Genomic DNA, 26859 nt, shown 5'->3' on the forward strand with positions numbered 1-26859 from the left:
TTTGCTTTAGTAAACAAATCAAAAGACTGGATTGTCCACCTCATACAGCAAAACAAAGTGTCTGCCCTCAACATCTGTGGTGGGAAATGATTTACTTCTGAGACAGAGAGCACCAGCAAAAAGGACTATATTGTTCTCTTGCACTCATGTCACTAATTTCCTAACAGACCATGCCACAGGGTTGCTCTGCTCAGCAGCTCCTCACTTCCTGAGCCCCAGCCCTGCCCCCTTGTCTCTCAGTGATTTCCAATAGCCTTCCTGCCTCAGTCATCCTTCACTTTCCAGTTGCTGACCCCATGGAGCCATCATGTAACTCTAGGCCTTCATCCTCTACCCAAACACCCTAGCTGTGCTAAGAAAGTTCCAAACCTAACAGGAAACCAAGTACCATAGGTTCTCACTTACAAGTGGTTGCTAAACAATGAGAACATATGACACAAAGAGGGGAGCAATGGATACCAGGCCCTACTTGAGGATGGAGGCTGGGAGGAGGGAGAGGATCAGAAAAAATACCTGTTACGTACCATGCTTATTGCCTGGGTGATGAAATAATCTGTACACCAAACCCTCATAGCACAGTTTACCTATGGCACAAATTTGCACATGTACCTGTGAACCTAAAATAAAAGTGTTAAAGAATAATAATAAGTGTTAGAAATAATAGTCTATTTTAAAGACTAAATTTCTTCAAAGTCTTCTTGCTTTTTACTAGTAATACTTTGTTAAGCCCTATCCTATGTAGCTATTACATATAAAAGAATAAGTACATTCTATGTCCTTGTACTTCAACCAAGATATTTGTGCTGGTCATGCTCATAGGCACATCCCAGCTTGCAGACTATTCCCATTCCTTATTTAGAAACGTTATTACTTTTCTAAGTCCTTTTGCAAGCAACTTCCTCTTTTCCTTTTGTTCTCCATTGCCTTTACCTATTCAAGAAAGTTTTTTGTTTTTTTTTTGAGACGGAGTTTTGCTCTTGTTACCCAGGCTGGAGTGCAATGGCACGATCTCGGCTCACCGCAACCTCCGCCTCCTGGGTTCAGGTAATTCTCCTGCCTCAGCCTCCCGAGTAGCTGGGATTACAGGCACGTGCCACCATGCCCAGCTAATTTTTCGTATTTTTAGTAGAGACGGGGTTTCACCACGTTGACCAGGATGGTCTCGATCTCTTGACCTTGTGATCCACCTGCCTTGGCCTCCCAAAGTGCTGGGATTACAGGCTTGAGCCACCGCGCCCGGCCCTCAAGAAAGTTTTAAGTTGTTAGCTAATCAAGTTTAGCTTAGACTGTAAAGTCCTGCTCCAACCAATGAAGGTAAGACACAGCAGTAAAGACCCAGTGTGTAAATATTCCTGCCTTTCCTTTGTTCAGTGTGCTCTCATAAGAAAATTGCTGACAAGTAGCACCCTTTCTGCAAAAAGTAAAATTGCCTTGCTAAAAAAAAAACTTTTCGTCTAAATGCTAATTTTTCCTAGAACAAGCATTCTATCTCTAACAAAAGTTAAAAAAAAGAAAGTTCCAAACCTTACACAGTACCTGGTACATACTAGGCACCTGACATTTGATGACTAAATGAATGAATGAACTGTTACGATGAGTCTAAATGGTCTCTAACAGACTGCCCTACAAGTCTGTTCATGGGCTCAGTTAGATTTCTTATATCAATTCAATCCCAAATACTTGACCCACTGGCTTTATTTCCTCACAATATGGTCACATGCACCAGATAACCATCAGTTCACCTTCTCAAGGAAGTCTCTTCTGGAATCTCCTGAACCACTCCAATCTGGACAGCATCATGGCTTTTCTTCTAGAATCTCTTCAACGCCATCTTGCTGACACTCTTTACATCTCTCTATATCGGACCTACTATCTCCTGTATCCCCCATCTGTTCTTCTTACTTGATTTTCAGTCTTTCATTTTGTTTGAGAACATCCTCCAGGAGTTTCTTTTTTTTTTTTTTATTTGTGAAATTGTTACTAAAGTAGTTTGTCCTAAATTTAAAAAGTAGATTGGAATTATATGGAGTTGTTCTATCCCATGTAGGTTAGCACAGTATTGGGACACAGAAACCTTTAAGAGGATATGTATTCATGGAGGCATAAGATCAAACAAATGACACTGTTGCCTTCTATGATGATAAATTAGAATAATGGTGACAGCTTTGCTAATACAAAGTGAGTATAAGCTAACTTACCTCTTGTTTATGTCTCTAAAAAGGTTGCTTGTTTATTCTGTCATTGTCTAGGAACACACCACATCTTTCTTAGAGAGAATGGTGTCTATTCCCTAGTCAAATTAAGAGTCCTGTCAGATACAAGAATCTCTTGAGTTCCAGAATGAAAATTGCAATGCTTTGTGTCCTACTTTACATGTCAATTCTCTGACTTGACCTGGTGTCCCAAACTCCACTTTATACATTAAGAATATCATTGTGACTGCTGAGTGTGACCATTTTGTTCAATGTCTTGAACAAAAACACTCAAGTTGACTTTTAAATAGGTAGAATATCAAAGGCTTCTACATGAAAAATGAATGACAAAGTCACTCGAGAGATCAAATGCTACATAATAAATATATTCATCTGCCATTTCTCATCTCTCCAAGAGTAGTATAAATATCTAAAGAACTTAGACTATAAATGAAATCTTACAGGCTGGGTTCAGTGGCTCACACCTGTAATCCTAGAACTTTGAGAAACCAAGGCAGGTGGATTGTTTTTTTTTTTTTTTTTTTTTTTTTTTATAAAGAAGAGGAAGAAAGAGAAAGAGGAAGAGGGAGAGAGGATGGGGGTATTGCTTTATTGCCCAGGCTAGAATGCAGTCTAAATATGGGTATGCCTACAATTGTCCTCAATAATGGAGACATGAAAGAAAATGAGGGAAGAGAATAACAAACAAGGAGCCAACCAAGATTTCATTTAAACCTCTAAATTGATATGATGTGGTACTGATGAGAGTGTATATTTTGTATATTTAAAGTGGAGAGTTCTATAAATGTTAATTACATTTACTTGTTCCAGATCTGAGTTCAAGACCTGAATATCGTTGTTAATTTTCTGTCTCATTGATCTGTCTAATATTAATGTTGAAGTCTCCCACTATTATTATGTGGGAGTCTAAGTCTCTTTATAAGTCCTGTATGTCTAGGTATTCCTGTATTGGGTGCGTATATATTTAGGATCTTTAGCTCTTCTTGTTGTTGCATTGATCCTTTTATCATTATGTAATGTCCTTCTTTGCTTCTTTTGATCTTTGTTGCTTAATTGTAACTTCTGTTTTTTATTTATTTATTTTAGCTCTCTGTTTGGTTGGTAAATCTTTCTCCATCCCTTGTTTAGAGTCTTTGTGTATCCTTGAATGTGAGATGGATCTGGATGCAGCATACTGATGGGTTTTAGTTTTTTATTCAAATTGCCTGTCTTTGGATTGGGGGATTTAGTCAATTTAAATTTCGAATTAATAATAATATATGTGAGTTTAATACTGTCATTAGCTGGCTATTTTGTCCATTAGTTGATATACATTCTTCATTATATTGATGCTCTTTTTGATAATTTTTTTAGAAAGGCTGATACTGTTTGTTCCTTTCATATGTGTAGTGGTTCTTTCAGAAGCTCTTGCAAAGCAGGCCTGGTGGTGATGAAATCTCTGAGTGCTTGCTTATTCACAAAAAACTTTATTTTTCCTTTGCATGTGAAGCTTAGCTTGGCTGGATGTGAAATTCTGGGTTGAAAGTTCTTTTCTTTAAGGATGTTGAATATTGGCCCCCACTCTCTTCTGGCTTGTAGGGTTTCTGCTGACAGATCTGCTGTAAGTCTGATAGGCTTCCCTTTGTGGGTAACCTGACCTTTCTCTCTGGCTGCCCTTAGTATTTTCTCCTTCATTTCAACCCTGGTGAATCTGACGATTATATGCCTTGGAGTTGCTCTTCTTAAGGAATATCTCTGTGGTGTTCTCTGTATTACCTGGAGTTGAATATTATCCTGCCTTACTAGGCTGGGAAAATTTTCCTGAATAATGTCCTGAAGCGTATTTTCCAGCTTGGATTCATTCTCTTCGTCACATTCAGGTACACCTATCAAGCGTAGATTAGGTCTTTTCACATAGTCCCATATTTCTTGGAGACTTTGCTCGTTCCTTTTTATCCTTTTTTCTCTCGTCTTGTCTTCTTGTTTTATTTCATTGAGTTGATCTTCGACCTCTGATATCCTTTCTTCTGCTTGATCAATTCGGCTGTTAAAACTTGTGCATACTTCACGTAGTTCTCGTATTGTGTTTTTCAGCTCCATCAATTCACTTATTTTCCTCTCTAAATTTTGTATTCTTGTTGACATTTCGTCAAACCTTTTTTCAAAGTTCTTAGTTTCTTTAGATTGTGTTATAACAAGTTCTTTTAATTCACTGAAGTTTCTTATTATCCACGTTTTGAAGCCTGCTTCTGTAATTGGAACCCACTCGTTCTCCATCAAGCCTTGTTTCGTTGCTGATGAGGAACTGTGATCCCCTGCTGAGGAAGAGGCGTTCTGATCTTGGGTATTCTCAGCCTTTTTTGACCGTTTTCTTCCCTTCGTTGTAGATTCATCCATCTGTAGTCTTTATAATCACCGTCTTTGTAATTGGGTTTCTGAGTGGACGTCCAACTTACTGATTCTCAGCGCCGAAATCTGAGCAACCCACTGCACCGACTAAATCAGCGGCGTTAAGATTGAGGGTGCTTTTCCGACTCTGCACCGAGAACCGACGCTCCGAGGCGCCGGCAAAACCGCCTCGCCGGTCACAAGAGTCGCGCTGGCGACCCGTGGGGCTCCTCCGCTGGGAATCTCCTGGTGCGTGAGCAACAAGAATTCATGTGAAGGTGTGGTGTCCTCTCCTTCTTTGCGCTTTCAGTGGGAGCTACAATCCCGAGCTGCTAGTGATCAGCCATCTTGGATCTCTCTCCCAGGAGTTTCTTGAGAAAGAATGTGTGTCAAGTAAATGTTCTGAGAACTTACATCTGAAAGCATCTTTATTTTATCCTTGCCTTTGGTAGGTAGCTTGGCTGAGGAGAGAGGTCATCTAGGCAGGAGGTGGTTTTCATGCAGAATGGAGGGCATGTTACTGCTCTCTTGCCAGCTGGGTTCCACTATTGTTCTTTAGAAGCCCCTGGCACCTTCCCCCTCTCTCTCATTCACTCTTTCTCTATGTGACCTCTGCACAAGCAGGCTCCCCTTTACCTCTGCCATGAGTGGAAGCTCCCAAGGCCTCTCCAGGAGCAGATGCTGGCACTGTGCTTCCTGTGCAGAATGCAGAACCATGAGGCAAATATCCCTCTGTAACAGTTTCCCAGCTCAGGTATTCCTTTATCACTAAGACAGATGCTTATGTCATAATCTCTGGAACCTGTGATCATGTTACTTTACATGACAAAGAGAGGTGGCAGAAGTGACTAAGTTAAGGCTTTCAGAATTGGGAGATTATTCTGGACTATGTGGGCAGCCCAATGTGATCACAAGGGTCCTAACAAGAAAGGCAGGAGGGTCAGAGAAGGAGGTGTGAGGATGGAGGCCAAGGCCAGGGTGTGGAGAGGGAGAGAGAGATGTGAAAATGTGAACCTGCTGGCTCTGAAGATGGAGGGAGGGGCCACAAGCCAACCAATGCTGGTGGCCACTAGCTTGAAAAGTAAAGAAACAGATTTTCCCCTGGAGTCTCCAGAAAGGAGCACCGAACAGCCAACACTTGGATTTTTAGCCCTGTGAAACTCATGTTGGATTTCTGACCTCCAGAATTTATAAACTTATGTTGTTTTAAACCACAAAATGTGTAATTCTTTTTTAATAGCAGCAATGGGAAGTGAATACAAATGCATTCTGTCATTCTGGTTCTTGATTCTTTTCTTCTCTTTCTCTGTCTCTACATGCCTGTGGGGCCGCTGTCTCCAGAGTTCTAAGGTTGCAGTATAATGTGCCTTGGTGGGGCACTTGGTGGGTCTTTTCAATGTGGACACTGACCTTCTAGCTGCCAGATCCCTCCCTCTCTGTCCCCATCTATGTCTGGGCTTCCTCTGTTCTCTTTTTCTGAAACTCATTCTTTGGATACTGAGCCTCATGGACCAGTCCCTTCAGGTTCTAAACTTTTCTCCTTAATTTCAAACTCTTTCTCTTTTTGTCTACCTTCTGCCCTTTTATCTTCTAAAGCTTCTTTTGAGCTTTCCATTCCAGCAATCATAATTTTAATTCCCAAGAATTCTTTTTGATTCTCTCAGTGTTTATTACATTCTGCTGTGTTTCATGATTGCAGTATCTTTTTTAATCTTCCTGGGGATATTAATGACTTTTTTTAAAAACAGCTTTCTTCTTGTGAAAAGTTCTTCTCCAAACTGCCATTCTCTGTCTTTATCTTGGTCCGTGCCAGTCTCCATTCTGGTCCCATCTTTTGTATTAGAGCTTTTCCTCTCATGGCCTCCACACACCCAGGGGTGGGATACTAACATGTGGGTTGGAAACTGCAGGCATGACTGGCCTGCCAACCTGAAGCTTCTCTGGAGGGTGCCATGCTGGGTCATCTCACTGGGGTAGTCCCTGTGCCATCCCTCACATTCCATCCAGGAAGATCCTCCAGTCTACAGCCTCAGGGTGAAGACTTTCAAAAACTGATTAGGAAAGAGGGCTATAGACTTTAGCACCCAAAATATGCAGAATCTTCTACTTAGATGTGTTGGTATGACAATGCTGACCTCAGCTGTGCTGCTGGCCCCAGTGCAAAAGACTCACTTTTTTATCCTCTCCCCAAAATAAACCTCTCTTCTTCTGCTAGGTTGGGAGAAGAACAATCACCAAAAATGCAGAGTGGGGAGCAGGCCTGAATGTTGGACTCCTCCTTAAAAAAACCTTCCTGCAGCCTCCGGGTCACCATCCTCATCACCTCTACTACCAGAGACATGGAGTGCCCCGAAGTCCTGGGCTTTCTGGGGATTCTGTGGGGTAAGTCTGGCTAAGTTTCCACTTTCTCCACTGCCAGCTCAAGGCTTAGTCTTCCTGGGGCTGCCAGGTGTGTCATTTCCATGCTCCCGCTGCATTTCAGCTTCCAAAAACGGTGCTGTGGTGCCTCCTCTGCTTTAAAGCAAGTCTTCTTTTGTCACCAGTGAGGGGCTGTGGAAGGAGCAGATTAAATTGTGCAATCTGCTCTCTCTATCTGGCAGACCTACCGTATGATTCACCTACAGTGAATTGGTTTCTAATACTTCCTTCCTCCATACAACAGAATTCTGCTCAATAACGATCAGGAAACAAAAGGAATAATAGTAATGTCTAGGAAAGAACTGCTGTAGATAGTAGAAATTTTCTTTTTTTGAACTTTGTATATGTAATTATGCTGGCACATATGTAAATAAAGGGAAGAAGTCATGGATTAATATTTTTTAATCATTATTTTTAGAGGGGATGATTTTGCTGCAGTTCACAAGCTGTTTCATTGTTTTAAATTTTAAACAGAAATAGCTGGGCTTGTAATCCCAACACTTTGGGAGGTTGAGTCAGGTGGATCATCTGAGGAGAGGAGTTAGAGACCAGCCTGGACAACATGGTGAAACCCTGTCTCTACTAAAAATATAAAAATTAGCTAGGTGTAGTGGCATGCATCCCAGCTACTTGGGAGGCTCAGGCAGAAGAATTTCTTGAACCAGGGTGGCAAAGGTTGCAGTGAGCTGAGATCACGCCACTGCACTCCAGCCTGGGTGACAGAGTGAGACTCCATCTCAAATAAATAAGTAAATAAATAAAAATTCTAAATGGAAATAAAAATTACAAGTTACCTACAAAAGAATAACGGGACTAGAGTAATTCAAGTTCTATTTCTTCCCCTGCAGGATCACTGTTAGCATTGTTTATTCCGAATCTACTGCTTAAAAGCAGGAACATACATGCAGACCATTGACAGGTTGAAAACGGGAATTCAGAGAGAGCTTACCTGTCCCAAACTTACAAGGCATGTGTGCAGCTGAGTCTGCCAGCACTGGGGGCCAACTTTGTAACTGGTAGTTCTCCGAGTTAACTTCCATTAACATGCATTGTTGATTAAAGGGTAGATTATAAAAATGTGCAAACTCAAAGTGTGCATATACACACTGAAAATCGGCATGTTTTATTACATATTGATTTTATATATTTTCTTAAATATTATACATGTATTCTATATATAAATTTGAAATAGATATATAATTTGAATATATATGTGTCTATATATATATATATATATATATATATATATATATATATATAAATGTCTCCATTGTCAATGCCTCCTCATCCCTGAATCTGAGGAACCTGTTTCCACTGCACTGCCCTTAGGACATGTATCACATTCTGGAAATTCTAAAAACTATTTTTGATGAAAAACTCTTTGACTACCCACTGTCCTCCAGATAAAAGCCAGAAGCTTTTACCTGTGTTGTCTTAATATACATATTTAATGGAGTCCTCTTCTGGGTCACGCTGGCTCACTGCCACGAGGTCAGGCAAGTCCATGTTACCAGCACCTTGAGTTTAATGCTGAAATGGAGAATGCTCCTCTGATGAAGTTCAAGAGCAGCTTCTGCTCCCATCCCGCTCCATGAGATTTCCCTGGCCATATGGCAGGTCGAGGGAGTGATTAACCCCCTGCGAGGCGTCTGTGTTCCTTCGTTCTGCCAGCTCCTCCCTCCTCAAGCAGCACGAGGCCCACCTGTGAATCTCGAGCATCTGCCGTCAGGCCCAGCCTGTTCATCAGCAGCTCCATGGCTTTTGATCTCACCCATGGAGTGGAAACTCACGTTTGTGTGACTGTATTTTACAAGACAGCTGCCCCCTTTACTTTTCTGCCTCAGCTTTTGAGCTTTCCTTTGCACATTGTCACCAGTGATAAAGCTGAGGCTGTCTCCAAGGGCAGGTGAAACTGACAGCCCTCTCTTCCCTGGCTTCATCCAAGGCCCACCCACAGTGCTGGGCCTGCGTAAGCAAGGGACCCTTGCTTTTTCTCTTTTTTAAACATAGATGTGCAGCTAAAGACTTATTTTCTACACTGTCCTGGAAGAAGCAATAGGTCAGCCAGACCCAGAGGCTCTCTTGAATATGTAGCCTCAAGTTAACCTTCTTACAGAAAGGTCAAACTCTTTCCCTTCATCATATCATCTTTTTCCCCTACAACTTTTATTTTGATAAACTTCAAATCCACCCCAAAAGTTAAAAGAATAATACAATGAGAGACAATATAACCTGTCAATTCACCAACTGTTAACATTCTACCACATTTTGTTTTAGAATTTTCTCTCTTCATTTACACACACATACACCACACACATATATATACACACAGATACACACATATACATATATATATATGTATATGTGTGTACACATATACATATATATATATGTATATGTGTGTATCTGTGTTTTTTTTTTTTTTTTTGAGATAGAGTTTCTCTCTTGTTGCCCAGGCTGAAATGCAACTGCGTGATCTTGGCTCACTGCAACCTCCACCTAGTGGGTTCAAGACATTCTCCTGCCTCAGGCTTCTGAGTAGCTGGAATTACAGGTGTTCACTACCACGCCTGGCTAATTTTTTGTATTTTTAGTAGAAATGGGGTTTCACCATGTTAGCCAGGCTGGTCTCGAACTCCTGACCTCAAGTGATCCACCAGCCTCAGCCTCCCAGAGTGCTGGGATTACAGGCGTGAACCACCACACCCAGCCACACACATACATTTTAAAAAATCATTTGAAATTAAATTTCAGGTCATCATATTCTACCTGTAAATATATCAGCATGTATTTCTTAAGAGATACTCTCCTGTGCAACAAACACTCAACAAATTTAACTTTATTGATACACAGTGTTGCTTAATATATAGTTTATATTCAAATTTCCCTAATTATACCAACAACATCCTTTACAGATTTATTTGATCAACAACTTAATTAAAGAAAACATTCATTTGCTGTGCTTCTTCATCTCCTTTGAGCTAGAATAGTTCCCCTTCCTTCATATGCACATGTGTATGTGTTTCGTGAGTAATATTTTTAGAATCCAGGCTAGTTGATTTCCAGAATGTCCTGGATTTGAGTTTTCCTGAAGTTTACTTGTGATTAAATTTGGGTTATATGTTCTTGAAAAGAATACCATAGAAGTGATGCTTTGTCTCAACTCAACAGGTGGGACACGATTTGTCTTTGCTCCTTTTATTGCTCAAATTAGGATTGATCTGGCTGGGTGTGGTACTTCACACCTGTAATTCCAGCACTTTGGGAGGCTGAGGCGGGCAGATCACTTGAGGTCAGGAGTTTGAGACCAGCCTGGCCAATATAGTGAAACCCTGTCTCTACTAAAAATACAAAAATTAGCCAGGCGAGGTGGCATACGCCTGTAATCCCAGCTACTTGGGAGGCTGAGGCAGGAGAATCACTTGAACCCAGAAGGCAGAGGTTACAATGAGCCAAGATCCTGCCCCTGCACTCCAGCCTGGATGGCAGAGCAAGACTCCTCAAAAAAAAAAAAAAAAAAAAAAAAATTAGAATTGATCACTTCATTAGGGTATCAGTAGAGGTAGGAATGGCCCTCCCTCTTTGCAAGAAATCAGGCTTTTAAATCCTTTCTTGCATTGTAGTCTCTATCCAAGTGCTGTGACCATAGTAATTGACAGTCCAATTAGAAGAAAAGCAAACATCTGTTGGGCTCCCTCTATATATTACATATAGTATCTCATTTACTTCTGTTAACCTGAGAGTCATCGTTATCCCCATTTTACTGATGAGGCTGTTGAAGCTGAGAAAGATCAGGTGACACCATAAGATGTATACTGAGAGTCAGACACATGATCTGTTTCATTTTTCTGCCCTGCCCTAATGAGAAGTCTGTTCCTATCTCCTTAGTCTGGGGCAATGGAAATGGTAACTGACTTGTTTTTGCAAACTCTGGCAATGGGAATGCCATGGGGCCCTAAAGACCTCCACAGGACAGACATGGTGGAAAGTGTCTTTAAAACCATGTCAGAGGTCCTGCTTCCAAAGCATACGTTTGGGTCAGCATTCATTTATTACTTACTGACATCGAGGAACCTCTTACATCCTGAAAATTCTAGTTTTGAGAAATCAGTCACCAACAAGCCAGCATGTCAGAATAAACAAAGCAGAAAATTGAAGCATGTTATGTTGGCTTTCCCAGAGGAATTCTGGAATTCTAGAGATCACTGGTAGAGCACTCACAGGCACGAAAAGGCGGGGCTGCTCATGGCCTCCTGGCATCCCAGCTCCCTTTCTTTTGCATGGAAATAGGACCTCCCATTTTTAGCTGGGCAGATGGCTGCCCATATGGCTGCCCAGAATAAGAACTACATTTCCCAGGCTTCCTAATAGCCAGGCTCCATCATGTCAGCACAGCATGTGAGCCACATGTACAATTCCCAGCCGCACCCTTAGAGGAGAGAGGCCTGTCCTCCCTCTCCCCCTTTCATCTGGAGTATAGAAGGTGGATGAGGTAAATATAGACTGTTCTGTGAATATAGAAATGGTGGAGGTGAATAGGGAATGCCTTATGACTAGGGACATGGTGGGGTGGAACACAGATGTGCAAGAGTAAGTGAGCCCCATGTGAGACCATGTGGACGGGGCCGTGTCCTGGGATGGCTGAAGGAGCTGGGGTCTCTGGCTGAGAAGCCTCTTACCAGCCCTGAACTGCTCATGCCCATACTATTATGTAAGAGAAATACACATCTTTCTTTCTAACGCCACTCTGATTTTGGAACATTGTTTAGGACAGCTGAACCCATGTCCAAACTAACACCCCAGGCCAAATCAACTTCATCTTCCCCCAGCTCTCCTTGTCCACTTACACTGCCATTCTAAGCACAGCTGGCACCTCCACACATGCTTTTGCTGATGAGCCATGCATATGTCATTTCCTCTCTTCCTCTCTCTTCCTTTGCCTGGTAAACTCTTGCTCAAGCTTCCATGCTCCACCCAGATACCCACTCCTCCTGGAGCCTTCCTGCCTCCCATCCCTTGCCAGGCAGGATTCATTATTTCCTCCTCTTTGAGCCTATGTGAAAGAGTCTGAAGCTCTCTTGCATTTACCATGTGGTGCCCTAATTATTTGCTGCTTTGTTGATCTCTCAAGCTAGACTGAAGTTTCCTTAGAATCAGGGACCCGATTTTCTTCAAATTTGAGTCCTCAGCACTAACTTTGTGCTAGGAGATCTTTGGCGCTAGGAGATCTTTGGTGACTGACTAGATGAATGAACACAGATGATAAAATTACACAAGTACCCATACAGATCCTCATTCTTTTAAAAAATGTTTCCTTCTTTGCTAAGACAACACATGTGAATAGCACACCCATTCCTCCTACAGAAACTCAATGAGCACCAATTTACTATTACATAATATATAAGCCCGGAACTCATTATCCATTGCATGGAAACCTGCTTTGTAGATATGTCAGGTCTCCTTAGCAAAATGATCCTGCCATGGACTCAACCACCCTGCTATTGCAGCAACTGCAGGATTTTAAATCAATGCCTTTTCTCAGTCTTTTTCTGTCTCCTTTCAGTTTGGAGCAGGCAATCTGGACTGCAATACTAGCAGTTTCCAGAAAATGCTCAGGCGTGCTCATAGCTAACAAAGAGACGAGCACTGTTTCCTGCCCTGGAACACTGGAGAGAGAGAGTTCAAGGGCTTCTGAGGCTGAGAGTTCTGATCCAGTGAGTTTCATGCTTTGCTTTGCTTTGATTCTGTGTCAGATATCACATCAACTCCAGCAAGTCTGCAGGTGCATTTTATACTAATTTTGTACTAACACTAATATTGGTATCCAAAATTACTTTTCCCTGTCTAGAAATATAATTCTAGCATTGTCTAGGTTTTGACACAACTTGTATGCAAGCCTTAGAAGCCTTCCATGTCCATGGCACACTCCTGGATGTGACTCAGAACTCATCTGGAAACCCTCTGGGACTGAATCTGCCTCATTCTGAACACTCCTTTAGATGATGGCCTCTGTGTTTTCATGTCAAGCCTGGATTTTATTTTTGTAGAGGTTTATCTTAAATATCCTCAATTTGTAAAAATCCTGAAATTATTCTCAGAAAATATTCCACTGCCCAGCTCATCCCTCAAACTGAGGATTTAAAAAATTAACAGAGAACATGGATTCCCTTCTCTGGGCATGCACTACTAAAGTCTATAGAATGCATATATTATCCATTTATGTGCTTTTTTGCTTATTTTCTGTCTCCTCTGAGCTAATACATAAGCTTCAACAAGAGTGGCCACCTGTTCATTCTCACTGTATCCCCAGCACCTGGCATGTGGAAGGCACTGGATGGATGTGTGGAGTGAATGCATGACTGTGTCTTCTTGGGCAGATGCATTTGCTGCATCAGGTGATCACTCGAGTGGGCCTTGCCTGGGCTACTGGAAAAGCACTGCTTGTTCTGAGGGCTTGTCATCCTGCTGTCTACTCCTCCTCCTTCCCTCTGTCAAGCATGTGGCACCAGGCTGACCCCCAGGCCTCTGCTCTTGCCACGAATATGCGTTGTCTCCCCTTACGATGCATGATTTTTGTTTTGTTTCTCTGATTTCTTTCAAGCACTCCCTCAGGTTAATTAGATTAACCAATTTGTCCACAAGATGGATCATTTTAAATGCCTTAACTACTTTGGACATGAATCAAGGTTGGACGGGGATGGTGGCTCACACCTGTGATCCCAGCACTTTGGGAGGCCTGAGGCGGGTGGATCATGAAGTCAGGAGTTCAAGACCAGCCTGGCCAACATGGTGAAAACCCATCTCTACTAAAAATACAAAAATTAGCTGAGCGTGGTGGCAGGTGCCTATAATCCCAGCTACTTGGGAGGCTGAGGCAGAGAACTGCTTGAACCTGGGAGGCAGAGGTTGCAGTGAGCTGAGGTTGTGCCACTGCACACCAGCCTGGGCGACAGAGTGAGACTGTGTCCAAAAAAAAAAAAAAAAAAAAAAAAAAGAATTAAGGTTATTTTCAGAAGATAGTGGCAAAGATATGTTTTTCCATTCAAAAAGGACTAAATGAGGACAGTCTTAAGTAAGCAGACAAGGAAGCCTGTCAGTTTCTTTTGTGACAGTGATATCAGGGAACAAGGATATAATTGATAATAATGATACTTTTGTTACATAAGGAGAGAGAGAGAGAGAGAAGAGGAGAGGAGAGAGATGCCTACTGCCAAGTTTTCAACAAACACAGAGTCCCATTCAACAAATAGTTATTAGAGCTGTACTCTGCACCAGGTGCTCTTCTAGATGCTAAGGACAAGACAGACAAGGTCCCTGTTCTCCAGGAACTTCCATCCCACATCAGCACTGTCCAGTGGAAATAGAGTGGGAATCACAAATGCAAGCCACATGTGGGTTCTAAAATTTTCTGGTAGGCCTGGACAACATAGCAAGACCCTTCCACACACACAAAAAAATTAGCCAGGTTTGGTGGCATGTGCCTATAGTCCCAGCTACTTGGGAGACTGAGGCGGGAAGAGCACTTGAGCCTGGGAGGTCCATGCTGCAGTGAGCCGTGATTATTCCACTGCACTCCAGCCTGGGTGACAGAGCAAGACCCTGTCTCAAAAAACAAGCAAACAAAAATTCTAGTAGATATATTAACAAGGTAAAAAGAAACAAATGAAATTAATTTTAATAATAAATTGTGATTAACCCAATATATCCAAAACATTCTCATTTCAACATATAATCAATATAAAATGACTAAGATAATTTACATTCTTTTTTTTTAGGCTGAGTCTTCAAAATTCAGTGTATATTTGACACAGCATGTCTCATTTCAGACAAGTCATACTTCAGGTGCTCAATAGCCATGAATGGCTAGTGGCTGCCATATCAGACAGTGCCATTCTAAACAATAAGCAAGCCAATAAATACAGATATAATGCATAATAAAGATATATATAAGTAGGCTGGGCATGGTGGCTCACGCCTGTAATCCCAGCACTTTGAGAAGCCGAGGCAGGAGGATCACTTGAGGTCAGGAGTTTGAGACCAGCCTGACCAACATAGTGAAACCCTGTCTCTACTAAAAACACAAAAAATTAGCCAGGCGTGGCGGTGGGAGCCTGTAATCCCAGCTACTCAGGAGGCTGAGGCAGGAGAATTTCTTGAACCCAGGAGGCAGAGGTTGCAGGGAGCCGAGGCTGTGCCATTGCACTCCAACCTGGTAACAGAACAAGACAAGAAAGAGAGAGAGAGAGAGAGAGAGAGAGAGAGAGAGAGAGAGAGAGAGAAAGAGAGAGAAAATGAGGCTGGGCACAGTGGCTCATGCCTGTAACCCCAGTACTTTGGGAGGCCAAGGCAGGTGGAACACTTGAATTTAGGTGTTCAAGACCAGCCTGACCAATATTGTGAAACCCCCTCTCTACTAAAAATACAAAAATTAGCTGGGCATGGTGGCATGTGACTGTAGTCCCAGTTACTTGGGAAGCTGAGACAAGACAATTGCTTGAACCCAGGAGGCAGAGGTTGCAATGAGCCAAGATCATGCCACTGCATTCCAGCCTGACAACAGAGCAAGACTGTGTCTCAGAAAAAAAGAAAGAAAGAAGAAGGAAGGAAGGCAGGAAAGCAGGCAGGCAGGCAGGCAGGAAGGAAGGAAGGAAGGAAGGAAGGAAGAGAAATTAATCCTAAATGTTACTACCCCCATATCAGCTTGGCCTGACTAATTGGCTCCCTTCCCATCCAGGCTGCCGTCTCTTCATAATGTGACTTGGTTGTGCTACTTCATTACGGTAGCCTTTTCACACCTGTAACAGTGCTCTCCATGTTTTGGTTTCATCTCCGAATAAACATAGAAAGCTTTACCTTAGAGGTAGAACTACGGGTTGTTTCTAAAATTTTTGAACTTGGTCTTTGTGAACAGCTTTTGGTGCCAGAATCTTATCTCTTCCAGCATTTTGTCCTTTGTCACACACCCAGGTCCTCCCAGCCCTCTCTTCTTACAGTTCTCTCAGCACTGACAGGCAGTAGCCTAGATGTGGGTACACATTGGTACACATTGCTGTATTCAGCTGAAAATTTGCATGTTCTTTTGTTGACATATCACGTTATACATTGAGACAGGAGAGAACTAAAAGTTTCTGAAGGATTTAAAGAGTTTTCTGCTGCAGTAGCAACAGTTCAAATACCATATTAGTCAGAGCAAGTAACCCTAGCTGCTGTCACAGACAAACCCAAATCTCAGTGGTTTAACCCAACTAAGAGGTTATCTCTTATTTGCTTCACAGACCAATGCAAATTGTTGGTCATGGCAGGGGTTACTTTGCTCCATGTAGTCATTTGAGGACCCACGCTCCTTCCATTGTGTGGCTCCACACCATCTAGGAATCCTCCACTCTTCACCTGGTTGGTATACAAGCGACAACAGAGAGAAAGAGAGAGAGAGAGAGAGAGAGAGAGAGAGAGAGAGAGAGAGAGAGAGAAAGAGAGAGAGAGAGAGAGATAGAGAGAGAAAGAAGAGAGGTTTTCTAGGTCTGGCCTGGTCGAAGTACATAGCACTTCCCTCCACATTCCATTGGCTAGAACTCAGCCTCACAAGCCTAAGAGGCTGCAAGGGTGTCTGGGAAATGTAGTCTAGCAGAATGGCCATGAGGAGGAGCCCCGGCAATCCCTTCCACAAATATGGCTTTAATACATTGTGGAAATCACATTTTGTTCCCTGCTGCACAGCTAAGTGAGCCAGGGGTGGTTTGAAAACCATGAAGAATGGATTTGTTCTTAGGCAGACACTCTGCCTTAAGTTGCTTTGCCAAAGAATTATTTAAATCCCAGCATCTGAGAGTCTAGAGAAACTGGAGAGTTATTTGTTATGGTTTTCTAGTAGTTGTATGGTTTCCTTTTCTTTTCTTCTTTTTTTAAGAGACAGGGTCTTGCTCTATTACCCAGGCTAGAGCCCAGTAGTGAGATCATAGCTTACTGCAGCCTCAAACTCCTGAGCTCAAGGAATCCCCCTGCCTTGACCACCTCAGTAGCTAAGACTACATGTGCACACCACCACACCCGGGTAATTTTTAAATGTTTTTTTGTAGGTACAGGGTCTTTTTATGATGCCCAGGCTGGTCTCAAACTCCTGCCCTCAAGCGTTTCTCCTGCCGTGGCCTCCCAAGGTGCTGGGATTATAGGTGTGAGCCACCACGTCTGGTTTCCTTTTTTATATGTAGATCTCTGACCCATTTGGAATTTGTCCATGTGTAAGGAAGATATAAGGTGTGGACCTTTTTCCAAAGATCTTTTTCCAAACAGCTTACCAGTTGTCTGGGGTTATTTGTTTAAAAATCCACCTTTGTCCCAGTTGATTTGAGATGCCAGCTTTATCAAATACTAAATTTCAATATGAGTGTAGGTCTATTTTTAGATTTTCTATTCTATATCACTGGTCTTTTTGTCTATTTATGTGCCAGTAGCACACTGTTTAAAACGTATGCTTTCATGTCGGGTAAAGCATTCTTGCCTATGAGACATTAAAGGCTCTTCTTGCATTTTTAAAATAAGAGCTTTAGTATCAATTATCTAGCTCCACAAAGGAGCTTGTTGCTATTTTTACTGGGATTGTTTAAAATTTGTAAATTAACTTAAGTAGGACTGGCATCTTTCTGATGTTGCCATCCTGTCCAAGAATAAAGAATGCCTTTCCATTTGTTCATATCTTTTTCTGTGTCTTTCGGGGGGATTAATATGGGTTTTGCATATTTCTTGTTAAGTTTGTTCCTAAATATTTTATCTTCTTTGTTGTAATTGTAAAAGAGATTTTCTCTCCCTTAATATTCTCTAACCAGTTATTGTCCAAACATGAAATTCATTTATATTTCATTTATACTTCATACACATAGTCTGAAGGTGATTTTGTACAATATTTGAAATGATTTTTTTTTTGAGACAGAGTCTCTGTCACCCAGGCTGGAGTACATTGGTGCAATCTTGGCTCACTGTAACCTCTGCCTCCTGGGTTCGAGTGATTGTCATGCCTCAGCCTCCCAAGCAGTAGGTGCATGCTACCACCCCCCCGCTCATTTTAGTATTTTTAGTAGAGATGGGTTTTGCCATGTTGGCCAGCTGGTCTTGAATTTCTGGCCTCAAGCGATCAGTCTGCCTCGCCCTCCCAAAGTGCTGGGATTTGGCATGAGCCACCATGTCCAGTCAATATTTGAAATAATTTTGTGCATGAAGCAAAGCATGCATGCCTTGAACCATCAGAAAGCAAAGGGGTTACTTTCTCAACCACCCATGTGGACACTGCAGCATCATTATAGAACTCAAAAATTTCAGATTTTTGATTTTTGGATTAGAGATGTTCAACCCATATCTTATAAATTTTTATTTCTTTATTTTGAACATTGGTATTTTCAGCCTGTAAAGTTCCTAAGAGATACCTTAGTAGTTATCTTAGAATACAGATTCAGATACTCCCTTCCCCGTCCAAGGCTGCAGGAGAATGTTAGGGAAGGAGGAGAGTTTTGTGGTGCTCTGCATCTCTGGTCAAATCCCATTGGTCAACCCCCATACTGCAAACAGCACAGATACACGAGTGTCTGGGCTGGGCTCAGCAATGGGCTCAGCACTCTGTGAGTGATGGGATTGCCTGCCTGAGGGGACCGAGAAGAGAACCACCTCTCAGCAGTAGATGCAAGGCATAGATGTGCAAACTGCACAGAGGCTGGGACTGCAAATGACAATAGCAGCCTTGGGCAACCGAGCTGGAGCTCCAGAGAAGAGCTGAGCACTGGGAAGTGAGAACCTTAGGGTAAGCCCCCAAAGGTGTGAGGACAGTGACTTGAGACCCCTGTGGTTGCTTACTTATTTATTGAAATGGAGTCTTGCTCTGTTGCCCAGACTGGAGTGCAATGGCATGATCTCGGCTCACTGCAACCTCTACCTCCTGGGTTCAAGGGATTCTCCTGCCTCAGCCTCCCGAGTAGCTGGTAGTAGCAGATGCCTGCCACCATGCCTGACTAATATTTTTTGTATTTTTAATAGAGACGGGGTTTCACTATGTTGGCCAGGTTGGTCTCGAACTCCCGACCTCAGGTGATCCACCCACCTCGGCCTTCCAAAGTGCTGGGATTACAGGCATGCACCACCGTACCTGGCTGCTTATTTCCATATTCACATGTTTACTCTTGGACTTCAGGTGAAGAGGGCTGTGCCAATTACCCTCCTAATTTTGCTCCACTTTATATGGTTGGCTCAGGGATGGTTGTTTTCTTCTTGTATTTTATTTCTATTTTTCTTCTTTCTTATTTATTTATTATTTTATTGTCTCCTATTTACTTAGTACTATTATTTTTATTATCTTTTATTATTTACTGTTTTGCTATTTTTTACTTATAATTTTCTGTATCTCTGGATTCCTCCCCGATGCTCCTTCCAAGCAAATTCAACCTGTCTATTCTGTTTATAGTTTATGTTTTTCAATAAAATATTTTTTGTTTGGAATGCCTACATTTTTAAATACATCTAAGTGGACTGTGTTGTTGATTTCATTCTGTGTTTCACTCTGTTCCCCTGGCACCCTCTCTGTAAGAGCCATCCTATTGTTTTGAGTACTTCTGACCTTGGCTTCCAATTCTGCATGACTTTCCATGGTGTGTCTAACATATTATACCTTCCACTCCCATGGAGATGGACATTCAGGACACCTGGACATCCAACCACAAAGAATGTGCTGCCCCTCTGGACCTGTGTGAGAGCTGGAAAGGGAGACACCAGCCATGGGGTTGTGCGCTGACCTCCATGGAGCTGTGGCTGCCCACTCCCCAGAGAGGCAGGATGTTACCCATGGTGCCCACCTGCCAGCACTCCCACTGCTGAGCTATCCACGCCCCAGTCCAGTGCAGTCTAGCATAGTCTGCTACAAAGTGATGTGCCCATGTTATTTAATTGTGCCTTTCTCTGACTGCTAATGATTTTGAGCCTCTCTTCAATGAGCATATTGGGTTTTTGAGATTTTGTTTGCGTCAATTCCCTATTCATATCCTTTGTCCACTTTTTTTTTTTATTTTTTTTTATTATGGAGTCTTTCTCTGTTGCCCAGGCTGGAGTGCAGTGGCACTATCTCAGCTTACTGAAACCTCTGCCTCCCAGGTTCAAGAGATTCTCCTGCCTCAGCCTCCTGAGTAGCTGGGATTATAGGCACCCACCACCATGCCCAGCTATTTTTGCATTTTTAGCGAAGACTGGGTTTTACCATGTTGGCCATGGTTGGCCAGGCTGGTCTCAAACTTCTGACCTCAGGTGATCTGCCCACCTTGGCCTCCCAAAGTGATTAGAGGTGTGAGCCACTGCCTACTCCTCCTGGCCTATTTTTTTTTTTCTATTAGGATAGTTATTAGCTATTCTTTCTTGTTGATTTTCAAGAGTTTCTTATACCCTTTACAAATCAGTTTCCATTTGTCTTTGGCAAATATTTTCATGACTTCTTTGTCTTCTCCAATGCCCATTGTGTCCTTTGTAGAAAGGAAATTCTTGATTTTTACATAACCAGATCTGTTTATTGGCCTTATGGCTTTTGTTTTAATTTGTTTTAAATTTATTTTTAATTGACAAATAATAATTATGTGTTTTATTTTGTTTTGTTTTTTAGAGACAGAGCCTTGCTCTGTCACCCAGGCTGGAGTACAGTGGTGCAATCTCAGCTCACTGCAGCCTCCATCTCCTGGGTTCAAGCTATTCTCCTGCTTCAGCCTCACAGTAGCTGGGGCTATAGGTGCATGCCACCATACCTGTCTAATTTTCATATTTTTAGTAGAGACAAGGTTTCACCATGTTGCCCAGGCTCATTTCGAACTCCTGACTTCAAGTGATCAGCCCGCCTCAGCCTCCCAAAGTGCTGGGATTACAGGTGTAAGCCGCCATGCCCAGCCAATAACTGTGTTATTTATGGGGCGCAATGTGATGTTTTGATCTATGTATACAATGTAGAAAGATTAAGTCAAGCTACTTAGCATATCTATTACCTCACCAACTTATTTTTGGTGACGATAAAAATCTGTTTTTTTTAGCAATTTTTACAACGCATTATTATTAACTGTGGTCACCGTGCAGTGCAATAGTTCACTAAAACGTATTCCTACAGCCTAACTGAAACTTTGTACCCTCTGATCAACATCTTCTCTTTCCCTATTCTTCCCTCACCCTAGCCCTTGGCAACCACTATTCTGCTGTCTGTTTCTATGAGATCGACTTATTTAGAGTCCACAAATAAGTGAGATTATAGAATATTTGTCTTTCTGTGGACTTATTTCATTTAGCACAATATCCTCAAGTTCCATCCATGTTGTCACAAATGACAGGATTTCCTTCCTTTTTAAGGCTGTCTAGTACTCCATTGTATGTATGTATGTACCAGGTTTTCTTTATCCATCCCTTCGCTGATGGGTATTTTATGTTGCTTCTATTTCCTGGCTGTTGTGAATAATGCTGAAACGAACACAAGAGTGAAGCTATCTCTTGACATACCTTTGGATTTAAATTTCCTAGAACATACACCCAGGGATGAGATTGCTGGATTGTAAATGTTTTTATATTTTAATTTGAGAAGTTCTTCCCTTTACCCGAGTAACTAAAATATTTTTTACATTCTCCTCTATTAACTTTTCAAGTTTGTCTTTCACTTTTAGGTCTTTAATCCATATGGTGTTAGAGAGTTGGCTTTATTTTCCCAGTACTGTTTACTTAACCATCTGCCATCTTCGGCTTTTACTCTTTTGTGGGGAGATATTAGTGATTCAACTAGATTCATATCTGCATTGAAAATACTGGAAAAAGTATACACATGTTCCCAAGTTAATTTGCTTGTTATGCCCATATTTAAATCACCCAGTCAATTATTTTGGTTGTTCTTCATTAATCTCTTTATTTTAATAGCTTCAAGCCCTTTTAGATGTTGTGAAGTAACAACATCATCCTGGTAAACTAAGGTTGCCAGATTTAGCAAATAAAAATACAGGATCCTCAGTTAAACATGAATTTCAGAAAAATAATGAGTAACTTTTTTAGTATAAGTATGTCTGCCTGGGCACAGTGGCTCACACCTATAATCCTAGCCTTTTGGGAGGCTGAGGTGAGCAGATCGCCTGAGGTCAGGAATTTGAGACCAGCCTGGCCACATGGTGAAAATATGTCTCTACTAAAAATACAAAAATTAACTAGGTGTGGTGGCATACACCTATAATCCAAGCTATTCAGGAGGCTGAGGTAGGACAATTGCTGGAACCCAGGAGGCAGAGGCTGTAGTGAGCAGAGATGGCATCACTGCACTATAGCCTGGGCAACAAAGCAAGATTCTGTCTCAAATAATTGTAATAATTATAAAGTATGTACTATGCAACATTTGGGACATACTTATACTAAAAGCTTTTTCATTGCATAGTTGAAATTCACATTGGAGCATTCTGTATTTTATCAGGTAACTCTATGGTACATCCAACCCAAAGGAACCTGTCCTACTGAGCCCTCCCCTACCTCTGCACCATTCCCTCCAGTTCCTGACCCGAGTCCTTCCAAATACCATACCCTTTAATGAATATCTCAGTACTTCACTAAGGCTTTAACTAGTGAAGTGCTTTTTCACTAGCATCAGTCATCCCACTGATGCTCTCAAATGTTAACCTGCCATCAGGTCACCTGGAACCTTGTTAAAATGCAGACTGCAATATAGTGGGTCTTGAATGGGACCTGATTTCTGTATTTCTAACACGCTCCCAGGAGAGGTCTATGCTGCTGGTCTGGGACCCACACTTTGGTAGGAGGGTTTTGCACATATCCCTTGGGGTTCTGGCTGCCAAACCTGCAAGCTGCCAGAGCAAAGCCCATCTTATCCGCGCCCCCCCACCCCCGCCGCCCTGCCCCATGCTACTTTCCCTAACACTAAAGCCCAAAATGAGACAAGAGCCCAAATTAAAGGAAAACAAGTCTGCTGCACACATGCAAGTAGCTCTCCCAGAGTCCTCCCAAGCCCTCCTCCTGGTGTTGAAGCTGGATGCTCCCACCACTTGGCTTCCTGTGGAAACCATTGCTTTACATCTGTGTCTCCTCCACACCCACTCACCTGCCTCTCTGGCTGTGATGATCTTGTCTTCTCATCCCTCCTCCTTGTTGGATGGCAAATAATGTGAGGGGAGGGACGGTAGTGTGATCTCTGTACCCAGCAGCTAGCTCAATAGTCAGCACGTGACAGATGTTTAGCAGATGCATGGAAGCTGAATGAATGAAGGAAACAGTAAATGAATGCTGACTTCTGTTGTCCAGACTGTCCTGGAAACAGTTTTTGGTTTCACTTTTAAGGGGTGCCTGTAAAGCATTGTTTGGCTGTGACCATTGGTGGGGCCCCTACAAAGTCCTTGGACAGTTTCCTCTTTCAGTTTCTCATTTTTCAGTTTCCAAATCCTTAAGTACAGGGCAACATCTCATCTTGTTTCCTTGACATCCCTTTCTCCCTTAGGGACTTCAACGTGCCAATTGCTTGGCTTGACAGAATCCCTATTTCCCCTTCTTCCTGCTTCTGAGCCTTGTCTTTGCTGGTTCAAAAAGATCCCTTAGTTTTATTCAGCTCACAGCTCAGGACTTCTGTTCCTCCAGAAACGTCTTCAGCAGGCCTCTCCACTAACAAACGTCTTCAGCAGGCCTCTCCACTAACATTCTCCACTGCCATCTTTCTACCTGCCAGGAACTTTCACAACAGCTGAGTCAATAGGTTAAGTGACAGAACTGGCTTAACTTAAGCTGGCTAACTTAAGCCAAAAGTGACTTTATTGGAGGCCTTTTGTGTAGCTCATAGAGTAAACACGACTGCAAGACCAGGCTTGAAAACAATAGCTCAGGGCTCAGGGCACGAAGCAGGCCTCCCACAGTAGGAGCACCTGGCCACCTCACCTGGCACATGTGAGAATGGGGGAGCTCTGGCTGCGTCCTTGGTTCACAGTGCTCTGCTCAGGAGTCCATCAGAGAGGGAGTCCTGTTGGCTTTCTCAGACCCTGGGCCAGCCCTAGGCTAGGGGAGTCACTTTGATTGACAGTTGCCTCAGGAACATGCAGTGATGTAGAGTTCCCTAAAAGAAGTATGACTGTGGTTAAAAAAGAGAGAGTGTTGCCTAGTGTTTCAAAAACAAAGAAAACAAATGTCCATATAGACCTGCTACAGATTTGAAGGCTAGGAGAGAGGCCTGTGGCAGAGTGTGCGTCAGAGACCCCAAGTATCCTAATTCCTGGTTTCCAATTTCTTTTCATACCTGAAACACTAAGAATCCATTGGGAATGAAAGGAGGTAATGTAAATAGTACCCTTGTTCTCATCTGGATTTGGCTGCCAGGTTACAACTTGTCACAATTGCTTTGTCTGCAAAATGACACTTTTAGATTAGATGATGTCCTAGACACCTTTTAGCTATAAAGTACCCCCCTCAAGGCTTTCCAGTTTTTGCTTAATATACAAGGAAATGTGCACTTGGCATTGTATAAGGTAGCATGGCTTTATAGGACACGTGTTATCAGGTATATAGTGCTTCCAAAGCAGTTTAGAGGGAAAGTTGACAGATAATATAGTTCACACATAAAGCATTTACTGTATGGTGAATATTGCTCTAAGCACTTTAACATGTTCATTCTTTTAACCTTCATGATAATTCTGTGAATTATATGCTCTTATTACCTCCATTTTACTGACGAGGAAACTGAGGTGCAAAAAGGCTAAGTAACTTGCTCAAGGCCACAGAGCTTGTAAGTACAAGAACTGGTTCAGCCCCTAGGGTCAGTACCCTTAACCAGCACACATAGTGTAGCTTCTCTGACTCAAAAGTAGCCAATTAAAAAACAGACCACACACACAAAAATGCTATTGTTTAGAAAGGCTGTGTAGTTTGCTTCCCTCCCCAACAAGCTTGCCTAAATTATCTGGAAATATCTATACATATGTAGCAGTTTCTGCAGTTACCCAACCCTTCACTGGACTTTCCCCACCTAAACATAACCGTCACCTCATTTGCCTTTGAAGGTGAAACTTTACTATGAGGTCAAGGGGATCTATTTCAAAAGAAGTCTAAATAAACTGTTTTTCGAAAAATAAAGTAGAAAGATAACACATGCGTGACCCACCACTTTTTATTTGTGATCAGAGTCTATTTTATTTGCCTTATAATGACCTTAGTGGAATATTTTTCAGTGTGTGCAACCTTGAACTGCTTCACTAACCAGATTAGTCAGGGGAAGAATTTCTCCTTCACTGCTGAGTCCAAATCTCATTACAGTGCTTGGACCCAGTTACTAATTGCTGACATTCTGGACTTGCCAAATGTATTTAAAGAAGGTGGCGTGTGGGTAGGAACCTATATTTTCATCTTGGAAGATTTGATTCTACTTAATGGCCTTTCCCGATAGGCCTGGCCCTTGCACTTAAATACGGAGCAAAAATAGCTGTTCACAGCATGACTCTTTCTGAGAGCTGGGAGGACCCTTGGAGACCATCTGGGCCAAGCTTTATCTTGACCCACAGGAAGCTGAAGCCCAGAAGCAGAAAATCACACTGGTGTGGAGAGTGCTTCAGCCAGAAGGGGCTGTAGGCAGGTCACAGGCAGAGTGGGGGCTACACCCAGCCCCCCGTCCTGGGCTCCTCCCTGTGTGCCTCCAGTCTCGGCAAGGCCACGCCACTTACATGATAGCTTTGCCATACCTATGACCCACAGGCTCTGTTCTTTACGTAAAACCTTTCTTTAAATCAACTCATGTTTTAAACTTTATTTTGAAAAGTTTCTTTAAATAGAAAATGAACATTTGCCACAAAATAAGGTTGCCCTACAAAGGAGAAAGTATAGGAGGTAGACGGATTGAGTTCACAGACTGATTCTGCCACTTTCTCGGTAGGGCATTGGGCAAGCAAAGGAACTTCTCTGCTGTGCAGTTTCCTCAGCCATAAAATTCACACTAGTGCTGACCCCACAGAATGATGAGGGCATCATTGGCATGGACACTTGTTAATTCGCTTCCCTATTTTGATTCCCATTGATGCAGTTTCTGCAGGAACTACACTAAAAATATTCAAAATGTTCTGTTTGGTTTTTCCAAGAAAGGCAGGAGAGTGCCTTTGACTACCACACCTGCCCTTCCAATGAAACCTACAACAGTGTCCTCATGGAAGAAGAAATTGATGGCTACATCAACTCTCAGGAGCATTCAATGGGAGAAAATGAGCTTTTCTGTGCCCACACACATTGTTTAAGAGCTTATGTTCACATGTATTACCTAGCAGTTTGAGGGCCGCTAATGACAATAGTTTCCTTTCTTAACCATGCTTGTTAGTGACCCCAAATCTCCTATGCAGGAAGAATTTATGAAGAAAGAACTTAAGACTTCATGGAAAATTTGCTAAAGGGTACCAAGGTAGAAATGATTTGGGGAAAATTTTTCTGTAGACTTCAACAAGGTAGAATAATAGAGTCAATAAACCCTGTCATATCAACATTAAGAACATTGATGACCTCTAGTTATAGCACTGAGTACATCCTATTTGATTAATTTGATCTGTCTGTCATTTGTAAGCTTATCTTGTGGATAGTATATATAGTACAAAGTGCTTCTTCTTTCCTTTCTCTTTCTCCACCCAAATTTTCAGTAATTTTAAACATTTTTTTGATTTAGAACTGTTGGATTCCACCTCCCACAGTGATTGTAGAGATGGGATAACTGTAATGTGTGAGATGGCAATGCAATGCACATTTGCATAATAACAGTGTTGCATAACAAGTCACCCCAACACTTAGCAACTTAAAACAACAACCACTTATTTATGCCATGATTCTGTGGGACAGCAACTTGGGCTTGGCTCAG

At 42.2% G+C, this 26859-nt stretch overlaps 1 protein-coding gene across 1 annotated transcript in view; it reads left to right on the top strand.

The window, feature by feature from the left end:
* Positions 1–26859, top strand: part of MGLL (monoglyceride lipase) — a 266270-nt gene that overhangs the window by 92569 nt on the left and 146842 nt on the right. The window contains exon 4 of the mRNA XM_074404172.1: positions 6796–6962. Within this exon, the coding sequence (XP_074260273.1) occupies positions 6845–6962 (118 nt within the window). The 5' untranslated portion in view covers positions 6796–6844. The remainder of the gene's footprint in view (positions 1–6795; positions 6963–26859) is intronic.

Source organism: Saimiri boliviensis, chromosome 8 (assembly GCF_048565385.1).
Source record: "Saimiri boliviensis isolate mSaiBol1 chromosome 8, mSaiBol1.pri, whole genome shotgun sequence".
Classification (NCBI taxonomy): domain Eukaryota; kingdom Metazoa; phylum Chordata; class Mammalia; order Primates; family Cebidae; genus Saimiri; species Saimiri boliviensis.